Source organism: Lissotriton helveticus, chromosome 7 (assembly GCF_964261635.1).
Source record: "Lissotriton helveticus chromosome 7, aLisHel1.1, whole genome shotgun sequence".
NCBI classification, from domain to species: Eukaryota; Metazoa; Chordata; class Amphibia; order Caudata; family Salamandridae; genus Lissotriton; species Lissotriton helveticus.
The window spans coordinates 1,597,864,971-1,597,882,534 of record NC_136068.1 but is presented as its reverse complement, the minus strand read 5'-3'; the positions used below and the strand labels follow the sequence as shown (position 1 = coordinate 1,597,882,534).

General features: G+C 43.9%; 1 protein-coding gene across 5 annotated transcripts in view; it reads left to right on the top strand.

The window, feature by feature from the left end:
• The window catches only part of LOC144770568 (testicular acid phosphatase homolog), a 206,595-nt gene that overhangs the window by 23,539 nt on the left and 165,492 nt on the right, over positions 1–17,564 (top strand). For all 5 annotated transcript variants that reach the window (XM_078655204.1, XM_078655202.1, XM_078655201.1 and 2 more), the window contains one exon: positions 783–878. Coding sequence is in view for 2 of the 5 variants with exons in the window: in XM_078655201.1 (XP_078511327.1) it covers positions 783–878 (96 nt within the window). In the remaining 3 variants the exon portion in view is untranslated. The remainder of the gene's footprint in view (positions 1–782; positions 879–17,564) is intronic.

Below are 17,564 nucleotides of genomic sequence, written 5' to 3'. Positions count from 1 at the left end.
TTTTTCCCTAGATTAAAAAAATCTCCTTTTTAAATCCCCCTTACTATAATTCTGGAAACTCACAGGGTCTCTAAAATCAACATCCACATTACACTCAGTTAAAATGCCACGGATATATTGTAACCATGGTATTTTCCTTGAGTGGTCTAGAGTAAGACAATCGCGTATTGTGTCCTTAGTAAAATGTGTTTAATTCTTGATCCAAATTTTATACCACAACATAATGGCAGCCATACTGATAAAGTCACTAAGGTATGGTACATTTGTCTCCCTGTGGACGATAAAGGTAGCCGTGGAGTTAGGAACCTTCGTAAGAATTTATTTTCCAACGTTTGTAATGGGGAAGTATCTGTCATACCCCATAGTGCACCGCAATAACCTACCCCTGTTATACATTTGCTCCCATATAATTTAAACATTTCTTGTACTGTCTTGCTTCCCACTTTTTGTGAAAATCTAAAAATTGCCTCACTTATCCTCGAAAATGTTAGTTTACAAGAATTTATAGGTGCACTTCATGTACCTTTGCAATTAAAAAGCAACCCCTGATAGGAAAAGGTAGATGTCCTTTCAATAGGCACTCCCTCAACGTGGTGAGTTCTACTCTTAATTTTACTTTTTCCACACATCATGACCAAGGTCTTAGTCAAATTTATCGATAAATCTTTATCATTCATAAAAGGAGCTGTTCAATCAATCAATAGGAAAAAGTGGGAACAACTGACAATTTTCATGTAGGAGTTTATTACATGTTAACTCATCCCTCTTTCTTTTCTTTACAGCTTTACCGCCACGGAGATCGAGCCCCGATAGACACCTACCCCAAGGACCCCCACAAGGATGCGCCCTGGCCTGGGGGTCTACAGCAGCTCACGCAGGTATGGTCTTCAGCCCCTCTGCACATCTACACTCATTTCTGAGGCCTGGCACTTATTTTCCTTCAACAGACATGGACCGAGATCAAGAGAAGGAAAACAATACAAATGGGAAAGAAGGAGAATGTTGGAAAAACTGTTACAAAGGGAGAAAGCAGGAACCTGCAAGAGAGAGATAAAGGGTCAGGAAGTGTCTGGTAGTGGATTAAGGAGGAATGAGGTATTCAAGAGTAAACATTCAGCTGGCTGACATTTAATAACTCTGGTCACAGGTTTCTGAGCAGTGCTTTCGGCACTGGAACTCATTCTTTTAGAAATTAAGCCCGGGGAGTATCCCGGAAGGGGTCTCTTTGATATTGTTAGGATGGTAGGAGCATTGAAGACACCAAAGGTGGATTCCTAAGGTCCATGTAGGGTGGACTTTGGCGGGATTGAGAGGCAGTTCTTGATGGCAGCAAAGGGAGAATAAAGACACAATTTCAGAGGACATTGAACTGCAGTTACTGGGGTCTTTGAGAGAACTGTGCTGCAATGAAGTGCTTTTTCTGCAGCATTGAGGGGATGTTCCTCTTAACACCAAGGTGCTACAAATATCATCAATGTGCTTCCTCTAGGGTCACCAAGGGGCTGATCCTGGTGGGTTGGGTAGTTGTTCGTTGTTAAAATGACAGGCTATTCCTGCAGCATCAAAGAGATGTTTTTAGTCATTGAGTCCTTGCACTGTGCAGTCAGCTCTGCCATTCTGCCCAACCACTTTTCCAACTGATCCTGTGTCTTCAGCCAGTGGACCTGACGTCTTAATATCCCCTGCAGGTATTCCAGGCACATGTCTCTGCTGGACCAGGAAAGCACCCAAAGTGTACACACATTAGGACTGTCTCTCTTCCCTTGTGCAGTAGAAAGGAGATAATAACACTTTAAAGTCTTGTGACTTTATCCTTCATACATTTTCCTTTCGGCATCCATACTCCTCCCCAAAGGAATTAATATTGTTGTACCATGCAATTTATAAAGCACTCATACAACTAGTGGCTTCTTGACACACGTGTGCATTGCACTAAAACAACAGTGACTAGCAACTCTTGTGAAACAAAGCACAGAACCACCGTAGGAATGTAGGTTGTTACAACGCATGTTGTAACAACGCATGCCTTTACCACGCAAGTCTTACAACGCAAGTCGTTACAACGACTTGCGTTGGAGGGCGTGGATTTAGGAATCTTATAATTTTATATTCCAACACCAGTCCCCGTAACAGTAGGGAAGGTGTTGGAACATAAAATTGCAAGATTCTTTATCCCACAGCGCCATCCAGCGCAAGTCGTAGTAACGACTTGCGTTGTAATAGCTGCGGGGTAGAGGCATTGCGGTGTAAAAACCGCGTCATAAACGATGTTCCTCCCACCGTAGAGACAATAAAAGGCTCATAAAGTAAGATTGTAAATTGAAATCCATAGAAACAATAACACGTGTGAGTTTGCAATGTAATAATGGCAGAGTCAAAAGCTTCAAGACCAGATAAGTTTGATGCTACTATATTGATCTCCATTATTTTAGATGGAATTTTTTTCAGAGAAAAATTATTTTGATCTGATAGGTGCCTCAACAATTATTTTGCATATTAAGTAGTCTTTTCTTTAAAAAATATGAAAATATTGAACTGGATTAATAATGTAGTAATATTCCTTCTACAGCTGATACATGTATTTTTTACTCTTTATATATGTGCCGCCAATCAGGCGATCAAACACTGTTCCCTAAAGCCAATGTTCTAAGAAAATTATATGTGTTGTATGAGTAAGACGATATCGTTTAAGATCTTCAAATTTGAACTACTGAAACATGAATGTCATGTATTTATCGAATGTGGTTTACTCAATATTTGCAACTGCTTATACAAAGCTTAATAATGGATTTGGCATTTTGGGATGTTTTGGGTTGGCCGATTCACGGCATTATGTAAAATCACCTGAAAGTTTGGAATTAATGTTTGAAAGCGCTAATAACATTGAATGTGTTTTAATTCCTGTCTGTTTTGCACTTTCCAATATGGCGCTCATGTGAATGTACACTGAGTAGTCCTACCTCACTTTCTCTCATGAAATCGCACACTGCACTTTAAAATGGCTCCTGTGCAACACTCGTGTTGACACATTGATAAAGGGCTTGCCCCGAAACGCGTCTGTGAGGAGTGCTTGTAATAAAGGAAGCAACTGACGAATAAACACACCTGTGAGTGCTGTTTCTTCTTTCCCGGCTGGGGGAGGAGGCTTGAAGCAGTATATATATATATATATATATATATATACACACACACACACACATATATACTACCCAGTGGCGGTCTCCACTGGATAGTTATAGTTAGGTCTGTATTTCCATAGGAAAAGTATTTTTAAGATCTACTTAAGACTCTGGAAAAACTGCTTTGCAGTGAACTCTCTAAGTGGTGGGAGAAAAAATCATTGGACAAATACCTGGAGGTCAATCGTGTGCCCAGGGGATTACGAGTCATGATAGTTCCCACCTATGAAAACCCGGACCCTAAAATGCTTCAGAGATGGGCAGACAATAGTCTCCAGTCATCAAGGAACATGTTATTGATTTTGACCGAATTTGCCCACTCTGACAGAGAATCACTGTTAATTGAAATTGAAAAAACTAATGCACTACTGGAGTCATCAGGCGACACTGATCTAATAGCGAATGCCCGGAAGGAAATCGATCTTAGGCTCGCTAAGCTGGGGCAAACAATTCAAGAACGCAAAATTAATAAGTTTGCAGGAGACAAAGAGGACTACGAGACAGGGCGTATTTTTACGTTTTCACGGAAATACGATTCTTACAAACGTAAAGCTATGTCTACTTTGCAGCAAACAACCACCACTGCTGATTCAGGGGCAAATCTAGACCCTACTTCAACCAATCAGGACAATTTATCAGTAGCGTCCTTCAGTGGCTCTGAAGAAAGTTTACCACGATCAGCAGCTAGTTCAATTGACTTAACTAAATTCTCTATGGTTGACGAATTAAATTTTGTCAGCGAGGACCGGAGGTACTCTCTGCGCTCACGGAACATTCCTCCCCAAGCAGACAAAGCGTCAGTCAAAAGCGACGCTGCAGGAAACGTAGTGCCAAAAAGAGGTGGCAGGCGAGGCAAAACTCGCAAGAATTGGAACAACTAACCAGCGAGCATGATAACACTGTGATCAACCTGACTGATTTGACATTGTCTAAAGCGGAGGAACAACTCCTCTCTCTAGGACTGTCGTATTGTCCATCTAATGACTTTTCTTATGTCCAAGCACGGATTGATGTTTTTAAATTTATTAGGAAGATTAAATTGCAAAAATATTTTTTGTTACATCCTGATAATGCAATACCACGTGCTGTTTCAGATGGGGCGACATCCAATGTCGAGTCTTTACAAGTGAAACATCTGCAGGGTTTACAGTCATTATTGTCTCTTGATCATGAAAATAACACACAAACTGATTTGACAGTAAGCCAAGTTATCAAGGTAAATTGTTCTCCCCCTACCACCTTTCGTGGAAAATCTACTTTCCTACCCTTGATGCCTAAGGACGCTATAGATGTCTTTAGTGATAGGATTATAATAGAATTGAAGTCCCTGAACAGAAAGGTGCTGAAAATGAAAAAACAGGTTGATTTTAATAACATACAATACACCAAACTTGTAAAGAGAATTCAGGGTAATGATCATGTTATAGTGAAGAGCTCCGACAAGGGAGGTAACACAGTGTTATGGGCCAAAACAGATTATATTGTTGAAGCAAACAGACAACTTGGTGATCCCTTTTGTTACACCAAGTGTACCAAATTCGTGATGCTAAATAGTCATGAAAACACGAGAAAAAACATCAATCTCTGGTTCAGAAATGGCTTATTAACCAAAGATGAAAGCAAGTTTCTAAATGTTTCACATCCCATCACTCCTTTGTTTTATTTGTTACCCAAGATTCACAAATGCACCGTTCCTGTTCCAGGTCGTCCTATCATTTCAGCTCAGGGTAGCATGAATGAGAACATCTCCAAATATGTTGATTTTTTTCTTCAATCACATATGTTTTCTCTCCCCTCATTTTTGAAAGACACTACAGATTTTTTGGTCAAGGTCAGTCATATCACTTGGTGTCCTGATTTTTGTTTTCTGGTGATGGATATTGAGGCACTTTATACCAGCATCAATCACGAGCAGGGCCTTGAGGCTGTCAAATATTTTTTGGATGGCCGGGAGGCAGGTTTTAGAGATCACAACCTTATGCTTGTGCAAATGATACAGCTATGCCTGTTCAATAACTATTTCCAATTTGGCAAGGATTTCTATCATCAGGAACGCGGAGTGGCCATGGGTTCATGCTTCTCCCCCAGCTATTCCTGTCTCCACGTTGGCTGGTGGGAGAAGCATGTTCTTGGGATCACTCACGCGCATTGGCTTCCTCACTTGGTGCATTACTGGCGCTTTATCGATGATATTTTCATCATATGGCGAGGCACTAAAGAACAGGCAGCGTCATTTGTAAGTGACATTAATGTCAATGATAGGAATCTAAAGTTCACGGCCAATATTACATCTGATTTGGCTGAATTCTTGGATGTCCAGCTGTACATCGACCAGGACACCATACAGACTAAACTCCACAGAAAAAGCACTGCGGGTAATTCCATCTTGCATGCCCGCAGTGCTCACCCACTGCATACCAAGATTAGCATACCTTTGGGTGAATTCATCAGGATTAAACGAATTTGCAGTAGCCCTGACAGTTTAGAGCAATGTTTAAATGAATCTAGGACTAGATTTCTCAGCCGGGGTTACAGCAGAGCCATTTTAGATCAGGCTATGTCCAAGGTACGTGCTCGCTCACGAGAGGACCTTCTTATTCCTAAAAGTAAGGAGATCTTGGATCCTACTGAACAGGGCTCTGTTCGGTTTATCACCACTTTTTGTTCTCAGATATCCAAGATCAGCAACATCATCCGATCTGAGTGGCCAATTGTATTGACTGATGTTATTCTAGCTCCATTTTTACCTAAATTACCAGCAATAACTTTCAGGAGGGCTCCTTCTATGAAAGATGCATTAGACAGAACCCAACCTGAATTGCCCCCCAAAACCAACTGGTTAAATAAATCTGTTTTTTTTAGATGTACTTCATGCCGTGCTTGCACATTTGCGGTGAATGGAACCCATTATACATCGGCTTTCAATGACAGGTTGATCCCAATTAAAGAACATTTGACATGTCGCAGTGATTATGTAGTATACCAACTAACCTGCACATGTTCTTTGTCATATATTGGGAGTACTAAACTCCCTGCACACCAGCGCATTCTGCAGCACATCCGAGCTATTGTTAACTCAGACATGAACTATCCGGTGGCTCGCCATTTCAAAGCGGTGCATGACAAGAAATTAAAAGATTTGAAATATACCTTGTTATGTTCCGTAGCTAACCCAGGTAGAGGTGGGGATCGTGAGAAATTACTTCGTCAAAAAGAGGCATTTTTCATTTTGTTATTTGATACCCGGGCCCCTAATGGGCTAAATGCTTTTGATGAATTACACCATTTTCTGTGACATGTATATTTCTGAACTGATCATATATCGAAAAAGCAACTTTCATTTTCTCGGCATTTTTTCATTTTCGTAATGATTCTGTCTGTTGTATCTTTCATGCTAACATTTGTAGTTTTTATATCAGTCCTTCCGCAGCCAGTACTATGTATCTCATTGTATCACGCAATGGATTTTAAGCATTTGCACTTTAGCACTTAGGCACTTTTTTTCATCACTCTAATGACTTGGTATTCGTGACAGGGGTTTGTCAGAAATTTTGTTCAGTAAGAATTTAATCAACTCCTTTGTGACTGATGGTAAATAGAATGTTTTGAATGCGCTTGCAATTAATTGTTCCATTATACTGATTTATTGTCATTTTTGATATATCAGTTGTGGTATATACTCCTTTTTTTCTTTACTGTTCAAGTCCTTAGGTAGATGAGTCGAAATCATAATTGGTTTTTGATTTTGTATGAGTATGTGTTATACTGATTTACACAAATTCTTGACATGACATATGAGCACTATGCTCTTATTATTATTTTTTATTCACCTGTTTCCATCTATGTACACACAATTTGAGTGGTCTAATTACTGTAATTACAACTTGTATGCCTATTTGCTTTTTTGCTACCCTTGCGTCCTGTTTCTTTAGGCGCTTGGGCTTTTAATTTTAATTTAATGCACGTCCTACTCCTGACGCGTCATGTGATCAAGCTCCGCTTGCGGAGCGAAACGCATCAGGGAGGGCACTTGCTCTTACATTTTTGAACTGCAATTAAATGGATTGCTGGCATCGACTCCTGTGATGTGGCTTTTGTTCGTGTTTACGACTTAACTAAACACTTTTGGATTGAAGACGAGGTCCGCGCCTGTTGTCACCGTCACTCTTGGCGGTCAGGATTCAGCGCTGAATATATATATATATATATACACACACACACACACATATATACTACCCAGTGGCGGTCTCCACTGGATAGTTATAGTTAGGTCTGTATTTCCATAGGAAAAGTATTTTTTGGTTTGCATATAACCTTGACGCCATATTATGAATCTTCATGATACTTCTGAAAAAAAGTCTCATCCACCTTAGCTCCCGCCTGAAAAGCTTCGGGGTGAGCTGTCAAGCAAGGGCAGAGAAAAAGTGTCCCAAAACGTGTTTTCCTAATTAATTTTGATAAAATTGAACAACAATACTGCAAAAACCGCTAAACAAATTAGCCCAGATTTGGAAGAAAGCTAGATCTCAGTCCGAAAATTGTGCTTTTTATGATTTGGTCTATATCCATCCAGTAGATTTTGAGAAATTAAGGCTTAAAAACTGCATATTTTACACCACTGATCTGCGGAGCTAACCGATATTAAGACAAGATCTGAATGGGTGTCGCCACATCTATAAAGATGTGGCAACAGCCATTTTAGAACTTGGGGACTGAGTCCCAGGTCTGAAAATAAGGTTACAAAAAGATACAGGGATAGGGTAGACATACCCCGGTGCCCTAGGCCTTTAACGGGTCCAAGAGGAACCCCCCAGTGCCAAGAACTTATTTCTTAAAAAATGTTACTGTAAATTTGTGGTGGATCTGCAAATCTGCGGTAAAATGTAACTTTAAAAAAACAAACCTCTTGGGGTGGTGGCGGAAACTGTTTCATAGGGGAAGGGGGTGTGTGGCCCCCCTCCCCTGAGCCTCATTGTGGCCCTGGAGGCCCCATTCCTGGGGCGGACTCTTGTATTGTGTCCCAGGGACCCTAACCCCTGTGACAATAACTACTACTATATCAGACGCTTTCATATGATGCCTTTTTTTCCCTACTTCTCACCCACTGAAGACCCAGCGCTGGAGGTTGTGGGAAGAACTGAGAACCCCCTATCCTGTGTGCAGCATGAACACTCATTAGTTTGTGTTGAGCGGTCTGCTGGCGACCATCTGTCAAGGTGATACCGCTCTGTTGGACCTGTTGGGCCTGTGAACGGCTTTTCATGCTCTCTTCATGTTACAAGTGGAAGAGCTGTGTGTCTGGTGCCCGAACCAACTGAGCAATGGTTTGCATCCTTGATAGCCAAACCCAAGGGGTGCATCCTTAGAAGGACTGAGATTATGATGTTGCCCGGAGTATCATGGTGGTCAAGTCATTCGGTCACTCTGTTCAATGTTTAAGTGAACTCCTGAGGGAGGTGATCTTGTGGTCGTGTTTCATGGGTTTGCAAACAGCATTCAGGTGAAGCTCACAACTTCTCCTCCACAAGCAGCTCGCTGCTAAGCTGAGCTCTGGAATTGGGTGTGAAAGAACTTGCTTAGGACGAAGCAAGCAAAAGCGAATCACTTGCTTTGCTCGTCCTTTAACAATTTACAGTAACTTGAGGCATGTTACCTACCTATGCCTTCCAAAGCTTGAAATGGAAAAATTGAAGAGCAGGTACTCTTTACCAGACTACCTGCTTGTTTCTGAGAAGTGCTGGTACTCTCCAAATAAATGTATTACGTCACTCTTGAGAAGTGCCGGTATTCTCCAATTAAACGTATTACGTCACTCTTGAGAAGTGCATGTACTGAATTTGCCTTCCTAAAACAACAACTGCTAAGCAAAGTTGGTACACCCAGGTCTACTTTCAGTCTTCACTATCCATGGAATAGCAGCTCAGCTGCTTTGTTAGTCTGTCCTAAGTGGGGAGGAGTTGGAGGCGCCTTGTATGCCTATTATGGTTTTATTCTGCTGTTTGTGGAGTAGCTGTTATCCCTTTTATTGTATGGACTTGTCAAGCGAAATGCCAATAAAATTTGCTTACAAAAAAAAGAACTTAATCTGTAGAATCTTTGAGATTGAGTTTCTATCGAAGGATGGCCCTGCCTGTGGTACCATTCAGTCAGTGCCAGTAAATAATATCATTGCCTCACTCTCTATGCAAGCTTTGCCGAAGAGGTAAATTCCACTGTGAGAGCATTGAGATCTTTGGAAGCATTCTGATCTGTTGTGGCACTGTTTATGTCCCTGTCTGTTAAGTCTCTGCTCACCACCCCATAGGCAGCCATCCCCAAAGAGGGACAGTGGAGGTTTCTGCTCTGGGGCAGTGAGGCCTGTGGTAGTAGGTAAGAGGAGGAGCAGGGAGGGTGTCAAGCTCCTCATGGGGGCGCTCTGTGTTGCTGATACTCCCTCATCTGCAATAGAGAATAATTATTTGTAAAAGAGTTGTAGAGGATAAAAAGATCTGATGTTCCCCAATTGTGCCCAAGAGACACATGGATGTGGAAGAAAAATTAGACATTGCATGTGACAAAGAAGGATGCGGTGTTCAAAATTGCCCTTGTGGAAGTAACGGAGGCTATCTGTGAGACTTTGGATGCTGGGGGCAGGTCCGTCTTGGTCCTGCTGGACCTTTCGGCCGCTTTTGATACTGTCCCCCATTCACTTCTCCTTGCCCGTCTACAAACATAGGGCATCATCGGTACTGCTTGGGAGTGGTTAAACTCCTTCTTGGAAAATTGAACTCAACAAGTTTGGATTCCCCCTTTTGTGTCAACATCTCAAGCTCTGCTGTCAGGGGTTCCTCAGTGGTCTATTCTTAGTCCTTTGCTATTCAATCTCTATAGGACCCCTCTTATTCAGCTGGCTGAGGACCTGGTTGTCAAAGTGGTTGCCTAGGCAGATGATACACAACTTTTGTTTACCTGAAAGAAACACGAGGCCGACACATCTCATGTCAAGGCCTGCCTGTCTGCGGTATTTAGCTGGCTTGTGTCGGCTCAGCTCAAATGTATCGCAGACAAAACTGAGATTCTCTTCTTTGGAGAGTTTACCCATTGTTCTGGCATTATTTCTGACCGACTGATTCCCCCTATCCTTCTGGCCATCCTGTACAAAATCTTGGTATCTGGTTTGATGAGAAACTCAGTTTTGGTAACCAGATTGGCAAACTCACTGGCACTTGCTTTGGTATTTTAAAACTTCTCCGCAGATATTTGCCATTATTGCCTCTCTCTGCTAAAGAAACGGTTTTCCGTGCTTTGGTTACCTCTCGCATAGATTATGCGAATGCACTTTATGTCAGTCTGCCGTGTTATCTTTTCGACAAATTACAGGTTGTTCAGAATGCCGCTGCTCGCCTTCTACTGGATCTTCCTAAGCACTCCATTGTTAGACATCACTTGAGTAACTTACACTGGCTGCCAGTTGAAGCTAGGATAATGTTCAAGGCTGTGACCATTGCTCATGCTGCACTGTACGAGTATGGCCCTGCCTATCTCAGGAAACGTTTTCGGTTCTATTCCCCTGGCCGGTGCCTTCGTTCCTCGAATATGCTTCTAGCATCTGTTCCCAGGTTTTGTTTGAAAAATAAGGGTGGCAGCTTTCTGTCCTACTTTGCAACAACTTATTGGAATTCCCTCCCTCTGGATCTACGTGACCTTAAGAATCCTTCTCAGTTTAGGAAAAAGCTCAAAACTTTTTTGTTCAATTAGCCTGTTTTCTAATGTATTCTGCTTTGGTTCCCTTTGACATTTGGGCTTGTGCCAGAACACTATATTGAGTAGCTGTGCGCGCTACAAATCCCCTAAACTAAACTAAACCCAATGAGGGACGGTGTTGGATACTGAAATCTGCACCACACCCAAATACTTTTCATCATCATCTGTGTGTTTATCCCTTCTGAAATAGACAGAATGGCTTGAAAGTGACTCTCAAGCATGAAATAGAGGATATTTAGTAAATAGTTTCCCCTATATACTTTGATTCTAGGCAGAGTACTGTTCTAGCTCTAGCCACAGAACACTTTGGAGGTCAAAGGCTTGTCATACTTTCCATGCAAGTAAAGCAGAAATGCTGGGTGCCTCTGCACTGCACAGGGAAGACCGCAACAAACATACACCAAAACATAAGGAATGCCAACACCACAGAGCAGGCTAGGAGCCTAGAAAGATGCTGTAGGCAACTGATAATTAGCAAACATTGTAATTATGAAGCGCGTTAGTAAGCGTTTCAGAGATTTGAGGACAGGTAGAAGTATTGCTGTGTAATTAGGTATGACGTGCATGTGGCCACTAGCACGATTGAGCGAGTGTTCATATTGTTATAGAAAGGTAGGGTCTAAGAGCCTCATGTACGACTGCTTCATTTTGCGAGTTCCTATTTGCGACTTTTTGCAACTCGCAATTAGGAAGTCGCAAAATGGGATGTACTAATGTCTTAGACACATTTAGTGATTCCCAATGGGAATCGCTGTACCTCATTAAAATTCATGAGGTAGGTCACAATTAGCGTTCCTTTGGGAATCGCTAAGAACACAGGGATGGCGGCCTGCTGGGAACAGTAGTCTGTGTTTGCTTTTAAATAAAGCACTGTTTTTTTATTTTTTATCGAGCCCGTTTTCTTTAAAGGAAAATGGGATACATTTAAAAAAGAAAAATTAAAGGTTCCAGTTTCATTTTTCAAGAGTAGGCTGCGGTCCATGGTATCACTGCCTACTCTTAAAGTATTTTTTTGCAAGGGGAAGGGGTTCCCCCATTTACGACTGGTTTACCACCCACTTGAAGGTGGGAAACTGTGAATGTTTTGTGACCGCATTCCGGTCGTAAAACATTCATACATCCCCCTGCGACTTGCGACGTCTCTATCTAACACCGACTCACAAACCCTATTTTGCAAATTGGTAATAAGTTACTGACTCGCAAAATAGTGTTAGTAGATGTCAAATCGGCCTGATTCAAGGAGGAATGCCAATAGAGAGTGACAACACTAGGGTTTAAAGGTGGACAACACAGTAAATGACATTGGGGTTTAAAGGTGGATGCCGTTTGGCTAAAAGTAGATGACATTGTGGTTTAAGGACAGAAGACACTAGGGTTTAAGGGTAGACGACACTGAGGCTTAGAACATGATAGACAACAATCTGTGATGGGTAGATGACACTGAGGTTTACGGGCAGAAGACACTAGGGTTTAAGGGTAGACAACACTGGGGTTTAATGATAAAGAATACGGTAGACAACACTTTGTGAAGGGTAGATGACACTGGGGTCCGGTTTAAGGGCAGAAGACACTAGGGTTTAAGGGTAGAAGACATTGGCTTATGGGTAGACAACACTGGGGTTTAATGTAAAGGACACAGTAGACAACACTCTGTGATGGGTATTTTACACTGGGGTTGAAGGGTATATGACTCTGAGGTTTAAGGGAAGAAAACACTGGGGTTTAAGGATAGACGATACTGGGATTTAATGGTAGAGAACACAGTACACAAAACTCTGTGATGGGTAGATGACACTGGGTTTGAAGAGTAGAAAACACTAGGGTTTAATGTCAAAATCACTGCAGTTTAAGGGTAGACAACACAGTAGACAACAGTTGCTTAATGGTAGACGACACTGGGGTTTAAGGGTAGACAATTCAGTAGACAACACTCACTTAATAGTAGACAGCACTAGATTTAAGGGGGAAAAGACTCTAAAAGTTAAGGGTAGGCAACATGGTTGACAACACTCGCTTAAATGTAGACAACTCTGGGGTTTAAGGGTAGATGACTCTGGGGTTTAAGGGTAGACAACTCTGGAGTTTAAGGGTAGAAGACAGAGGTTTAAGGTTAGAAGACATTAAATATTAAAGGTAGGCAACACAGTAGGTAACATTCACTTAAGTGGGGACTACTCATAGGTTTAAAGGTAGAAGACATTTGTCAAGATCCTCACGCTCCTCAGGGTCAGGTAGATGCTATAAGGGTTCCGCTTCCAGATCGTTCCGAACTCCGACTGTAATACACAGAGTTCTAGTCAGATCAGGCAGGGGATAAAGGATGGAAGGGGACTGCAGGGACAAAGGCTCTGCAATACATAAGCAGACAACATTAACACACTCCATACACATTTACTGCTACTCTCGTTTAGGTCTCACTAAACCTTAATTACCTTTAGACTCAGAACCATGGGCAATGAATTCATGTACAAATCATAGGTCCTCTCCAAAACCGAGGTAATTAGCAAGCTTCTTAGTATACCCAGAAACCTATGCCAAACATATATGCTCTGATTCTGTATGTGTAACACAGTACTATAATTCAGGGAAGTCTCGTAGTAAACGCTCTATAAAGTAAATGCCCTCTTCCAAAGTCTCAGATTGTCCTTCTACTCGTTTCCATAAAACACGCTGTCCTGTGAAGTAAATTATGATCCAAACAAACACTAATAGCGCTCCTCCTCACGGGGGATCAACACGCTTCCCAAATAAGCACTCTTTGGCAAATGCTGAAAGTGAAAGCCAGTGCGGCTCCTCAGTCTGGAGATATGAAGCGGCTGTAGAAAGCTCTGTTCCACTACGAACCGAGCAAAAGGGCGGTTCCGTTCCTTCACGGAAGTTCCCTCATCGTGCTCAATAAGCAAGTGACAATGAGAGACAGAGCCGTCCCTCGACTCCTCTCTCCCTACCTTGCCGTGATGTGTCTTCGAGGTTGCTGGTTCCCTGCCGGGTGAATTCTCTCCCTTGCCCTCGAACCGCTACCTCCAACACTCGAGTCCTCGCGTCTTGGAATCCAACCGACGCGGCCTGGAACACTGAATTGCGCACGCGCGGAAGTGCGCTTTGCTTCTATTTAACCGCGCCTCCACCGCTAAGCATCCTGGGATTTGTAGTTTTATACTTTCGGCATGCGCAACCAGCTAGTTCCTGACAGTAGGCCCCCCTCCCCTGCGCCTCCTAGAACCTGGCTTTCCCGGAAACCTGTCGTAGAAGGAACGAACCGCAAGCGGGGCATGCACGTCGCTGCCGGGCACCCAGGAGTCTTCCTCCTCCGAATACCCCTTCCAGGAGACCAGAAACCACAAAGGCCCCCGGCGATATTGCGAGTCAAGAATCCTCCTCACCTCGTACTCCACCCCATCATTCGTGAGAATTGGAGTAGGGGTTCTTCTTCTTGCGGGCCCGGCCGGTTTCAACAGGCTGCAGTGAAACACCGGGTGTATTCTCAGACTCCCCGGCAGCCGGAGTTTGTATGCCACAGGGTTTACTTTCCGGACCACTTCGTAAGCACCAATAAAGCGAGGATAGAACACACTCCTGAGCTTGAACCGGATGTTCTTAGTGGATAGCCATACACGTTCCCCCACCTTGTATTCAGGCCCTTCCACCCTTCTCGATCCTCCCATTTCTTGTAGACCAGCTTTGCCCAGCGCAGATGACCAGTAAGTTTCTTGTGTATTCGTAACAAGGCTTCAATGTGGACCTGGACTGTTGGTTGATCCTTCACCGCTGCCGGAACTTCCACCGGGAGAACCTTTGCTGCATATCCAAAGTTGGCCATAAAAGATGAGATTCCGATGGAGCTATGCACCGCATTGTTGTACGAGAGCTCCGCCAACCAAAGCAATGAGACCCATGATTCCTGGGCGTCCTCTGAGTAACAACGCAAGTATTTCTTCAAGGTCTGGTTGAGCCTTTCTGTTTGCCCATCAGTTTGGGGGTGAAACTAGGTGGACACCGCTGCCTCTATTCGTAGGGCATGCACCATGTTCTCCAAAAGCTAGCCACAAACTGAGGGCCTCTGTCTGACACTACCACCGTTGGCAGCCCATGAAGACGGACTATTTCTCTCAACAACAATTGGGCTGTCTGACCCGCTGTGGGTAAGTTCCTACAAGGCACAAAGTGACCCATCTTGGTCAGGCTGTCGACCACTACCAGCACAGTCGACTTGTCCACCTCCCTTGGCAGCCCCGTGATGAAGTCGAGACTGATGGTGTGCCACGGATAGGGAGGTGTGGGCATAGGCATGAGTTTCCCCGGACCGCCACCAGAATTGGCGCTGTAATAGTACGATGGTTTTCTTAATCCCCGGATGACCAGCTAAAGGCGACTGATGGCACCAATGAAACGCCTTCCTTTGTAACTCCTGGGTAGGCAGATACAATTTGTCCTGAACGAAGGGGAAGCCGTCTCTCACGGTTCGCCCCTCCGCACCTTCAGCCCATTTCTCCCATTTTTCAGCCGATCTGTTTTTGCGGACTTCTCTCAGGGACTCATCCGCGGTTACCACGCAAGTCACGTTCTCCTTTGGGATAATAGCCATAGGTGCATGGGCTTCCGGTTCCTCTGTGCTTTCTTGTCTAGATAAGGCGTCTGCCTTGCGATTGTCTACTCCGGGTCGGAAGGTGATGTGGAAATCGTATTCCGCAAAGAAGAGAGTCCACCTCATCGGCCTCTGTGTGAGATGACAGGCTGACTGCATGTATTGCAGATTGCGGTAGTCGGTATACACTGTGACCAGATGACGGGCTCCCAACAGATACGGCCGACATTCTTGAAAAGCCTTCTTTATGGATAAGAGTTCCTTCTCAGCTATGGTGTAATTGATTTCTGCGATGTCCAGTTTTTTGGACAAATAAGCCACGGGATGCAGCCTACCCGTCTCCTTATCTCTCTGAGAAAGAACTGCGCCTATTGCCATGTCTGATGCATCCACCTCCACTATGAAAGGCGCTTCTAATTGAGGGTGCCTCAGCACCGGGGCCATGGTGAATGCTCTCTTTAACACTTCGAAAGCTCTGTCTGCCTCTGTATCCCAAGCAAAGATTGTTCCTTTTCTTAACAGACGCGTGATGGGAACTACTTTCAAAGAGTATTCGCTGATAAAACGTCTGTAAAAGTTCGCGAACCATAGAAAACTCTGCACATCCCTGATGTTCTTGGGCTTGGGCCATTCTAACACCGCTTGAACTTTGCGTTCAGACATGCATAGCCCTTTTGGGCAGATGAACCCCAATTTAACGTAGTTGTCTAGATACGCCCGAAGATGCACAGTTTCGAGCTCAGACAACGCATATACCCTACATGATGGAAGCACTCTGTCGTCTATCAAGTCGATCCGACAGTCGTATCTTCTATGAGGGGGAAGTGTCTCTGCCTTTGCTTTGTTAAAGATACTCCCAAAAGCCTGATATTCTACGGGTAGACTAACCTCTTTTTCGACCACTGTCGCAACACACCAGGGCGTCAGGCAGTGTACTCTAGAAGCCTCTGATCAAAACCTCACCGCCCTGTCTGCCCAGTTCACCTCTGGATTGTGCTTACAAAACCAAGGCATCCCTAAGATAATTTCATACTGCGGTGCATCAATGATGTTGAGCACTATATCTTCAGAGTGTTGCTTCCCGTCCACTGATAGAACCAGTCTCATCTCCTCTGTATGTACAGTGATCTTTCCTGATTTTAGCGGCTTCCCGTCCATCGCCACCACTTCTTCGGGAATCTTCCGTGCTACTACCACTATGGACAACAGATGGACCAACCCACTGTCAATGAAGTTGCCAGTGGCTCCTGAATCTAACATGGCCAGCACCTGATGTACTTGGGACCCCACAACCAAGCCTCCTTGTAGCACTATATGGGCCTCTGTGGCTGACGGAAGGTCAGACGCAAGAGAGGGTATCTTCATTCCCGCGTTCTCCTCCTTGGGTTCATACTCAGGAAGACCTCCGTCTACCCCAACTTTGGAGACCACTGCTCTTTTGGTCCTAAAAGAAGGGGCTTGCGTCTTGGGTTTCATATGACATTCAAGCACATAGTGGCCTCTTTTGCCGCAATACATACATAGACCCTGGGTGTGACGTGTCTCTCTTTCTGTACGTGACAAAGGAGCCCGTACTGCCCCAATCTCCATTGGTTCCCCTCCTGTCTCTCCTTGTGATGTCTCCTTTTTTGGGCCCTTCTCTCCACCTCTGTCATGTATGCCCCATCCAGACGCAACAACAGACTGACCAAATCCGCACACATGCAGGGTTGAGGATCAATTCTTGCTATTACATCCTTAAGCTCTCCACACAGGCCTTGGTAGAAAAGCGATATGCGCTTTTCCTCGGGCCAGGCCGCCTCTGCCACCAACCTGTTGAAGTTGGTGAGGTATGTAACCAGATCCCCCCGTCCTTGCTTCAAAGATAATAACTGTTTGTCAGCACTGAAAGAGGTTGTTCTTCTATCAAACACCCCTTCAAACTCGCTCCTGAAGGCGTCCCTGTCTGATAGCACTGCGTCATTGTTGCGCACTAACGGTACGGCCCAGTTGGCTGTGTCTCCGCTAAGGTATGAAATGGCAAAAGCCACTCTTGAATGATTGGTTGGAAACGAAGA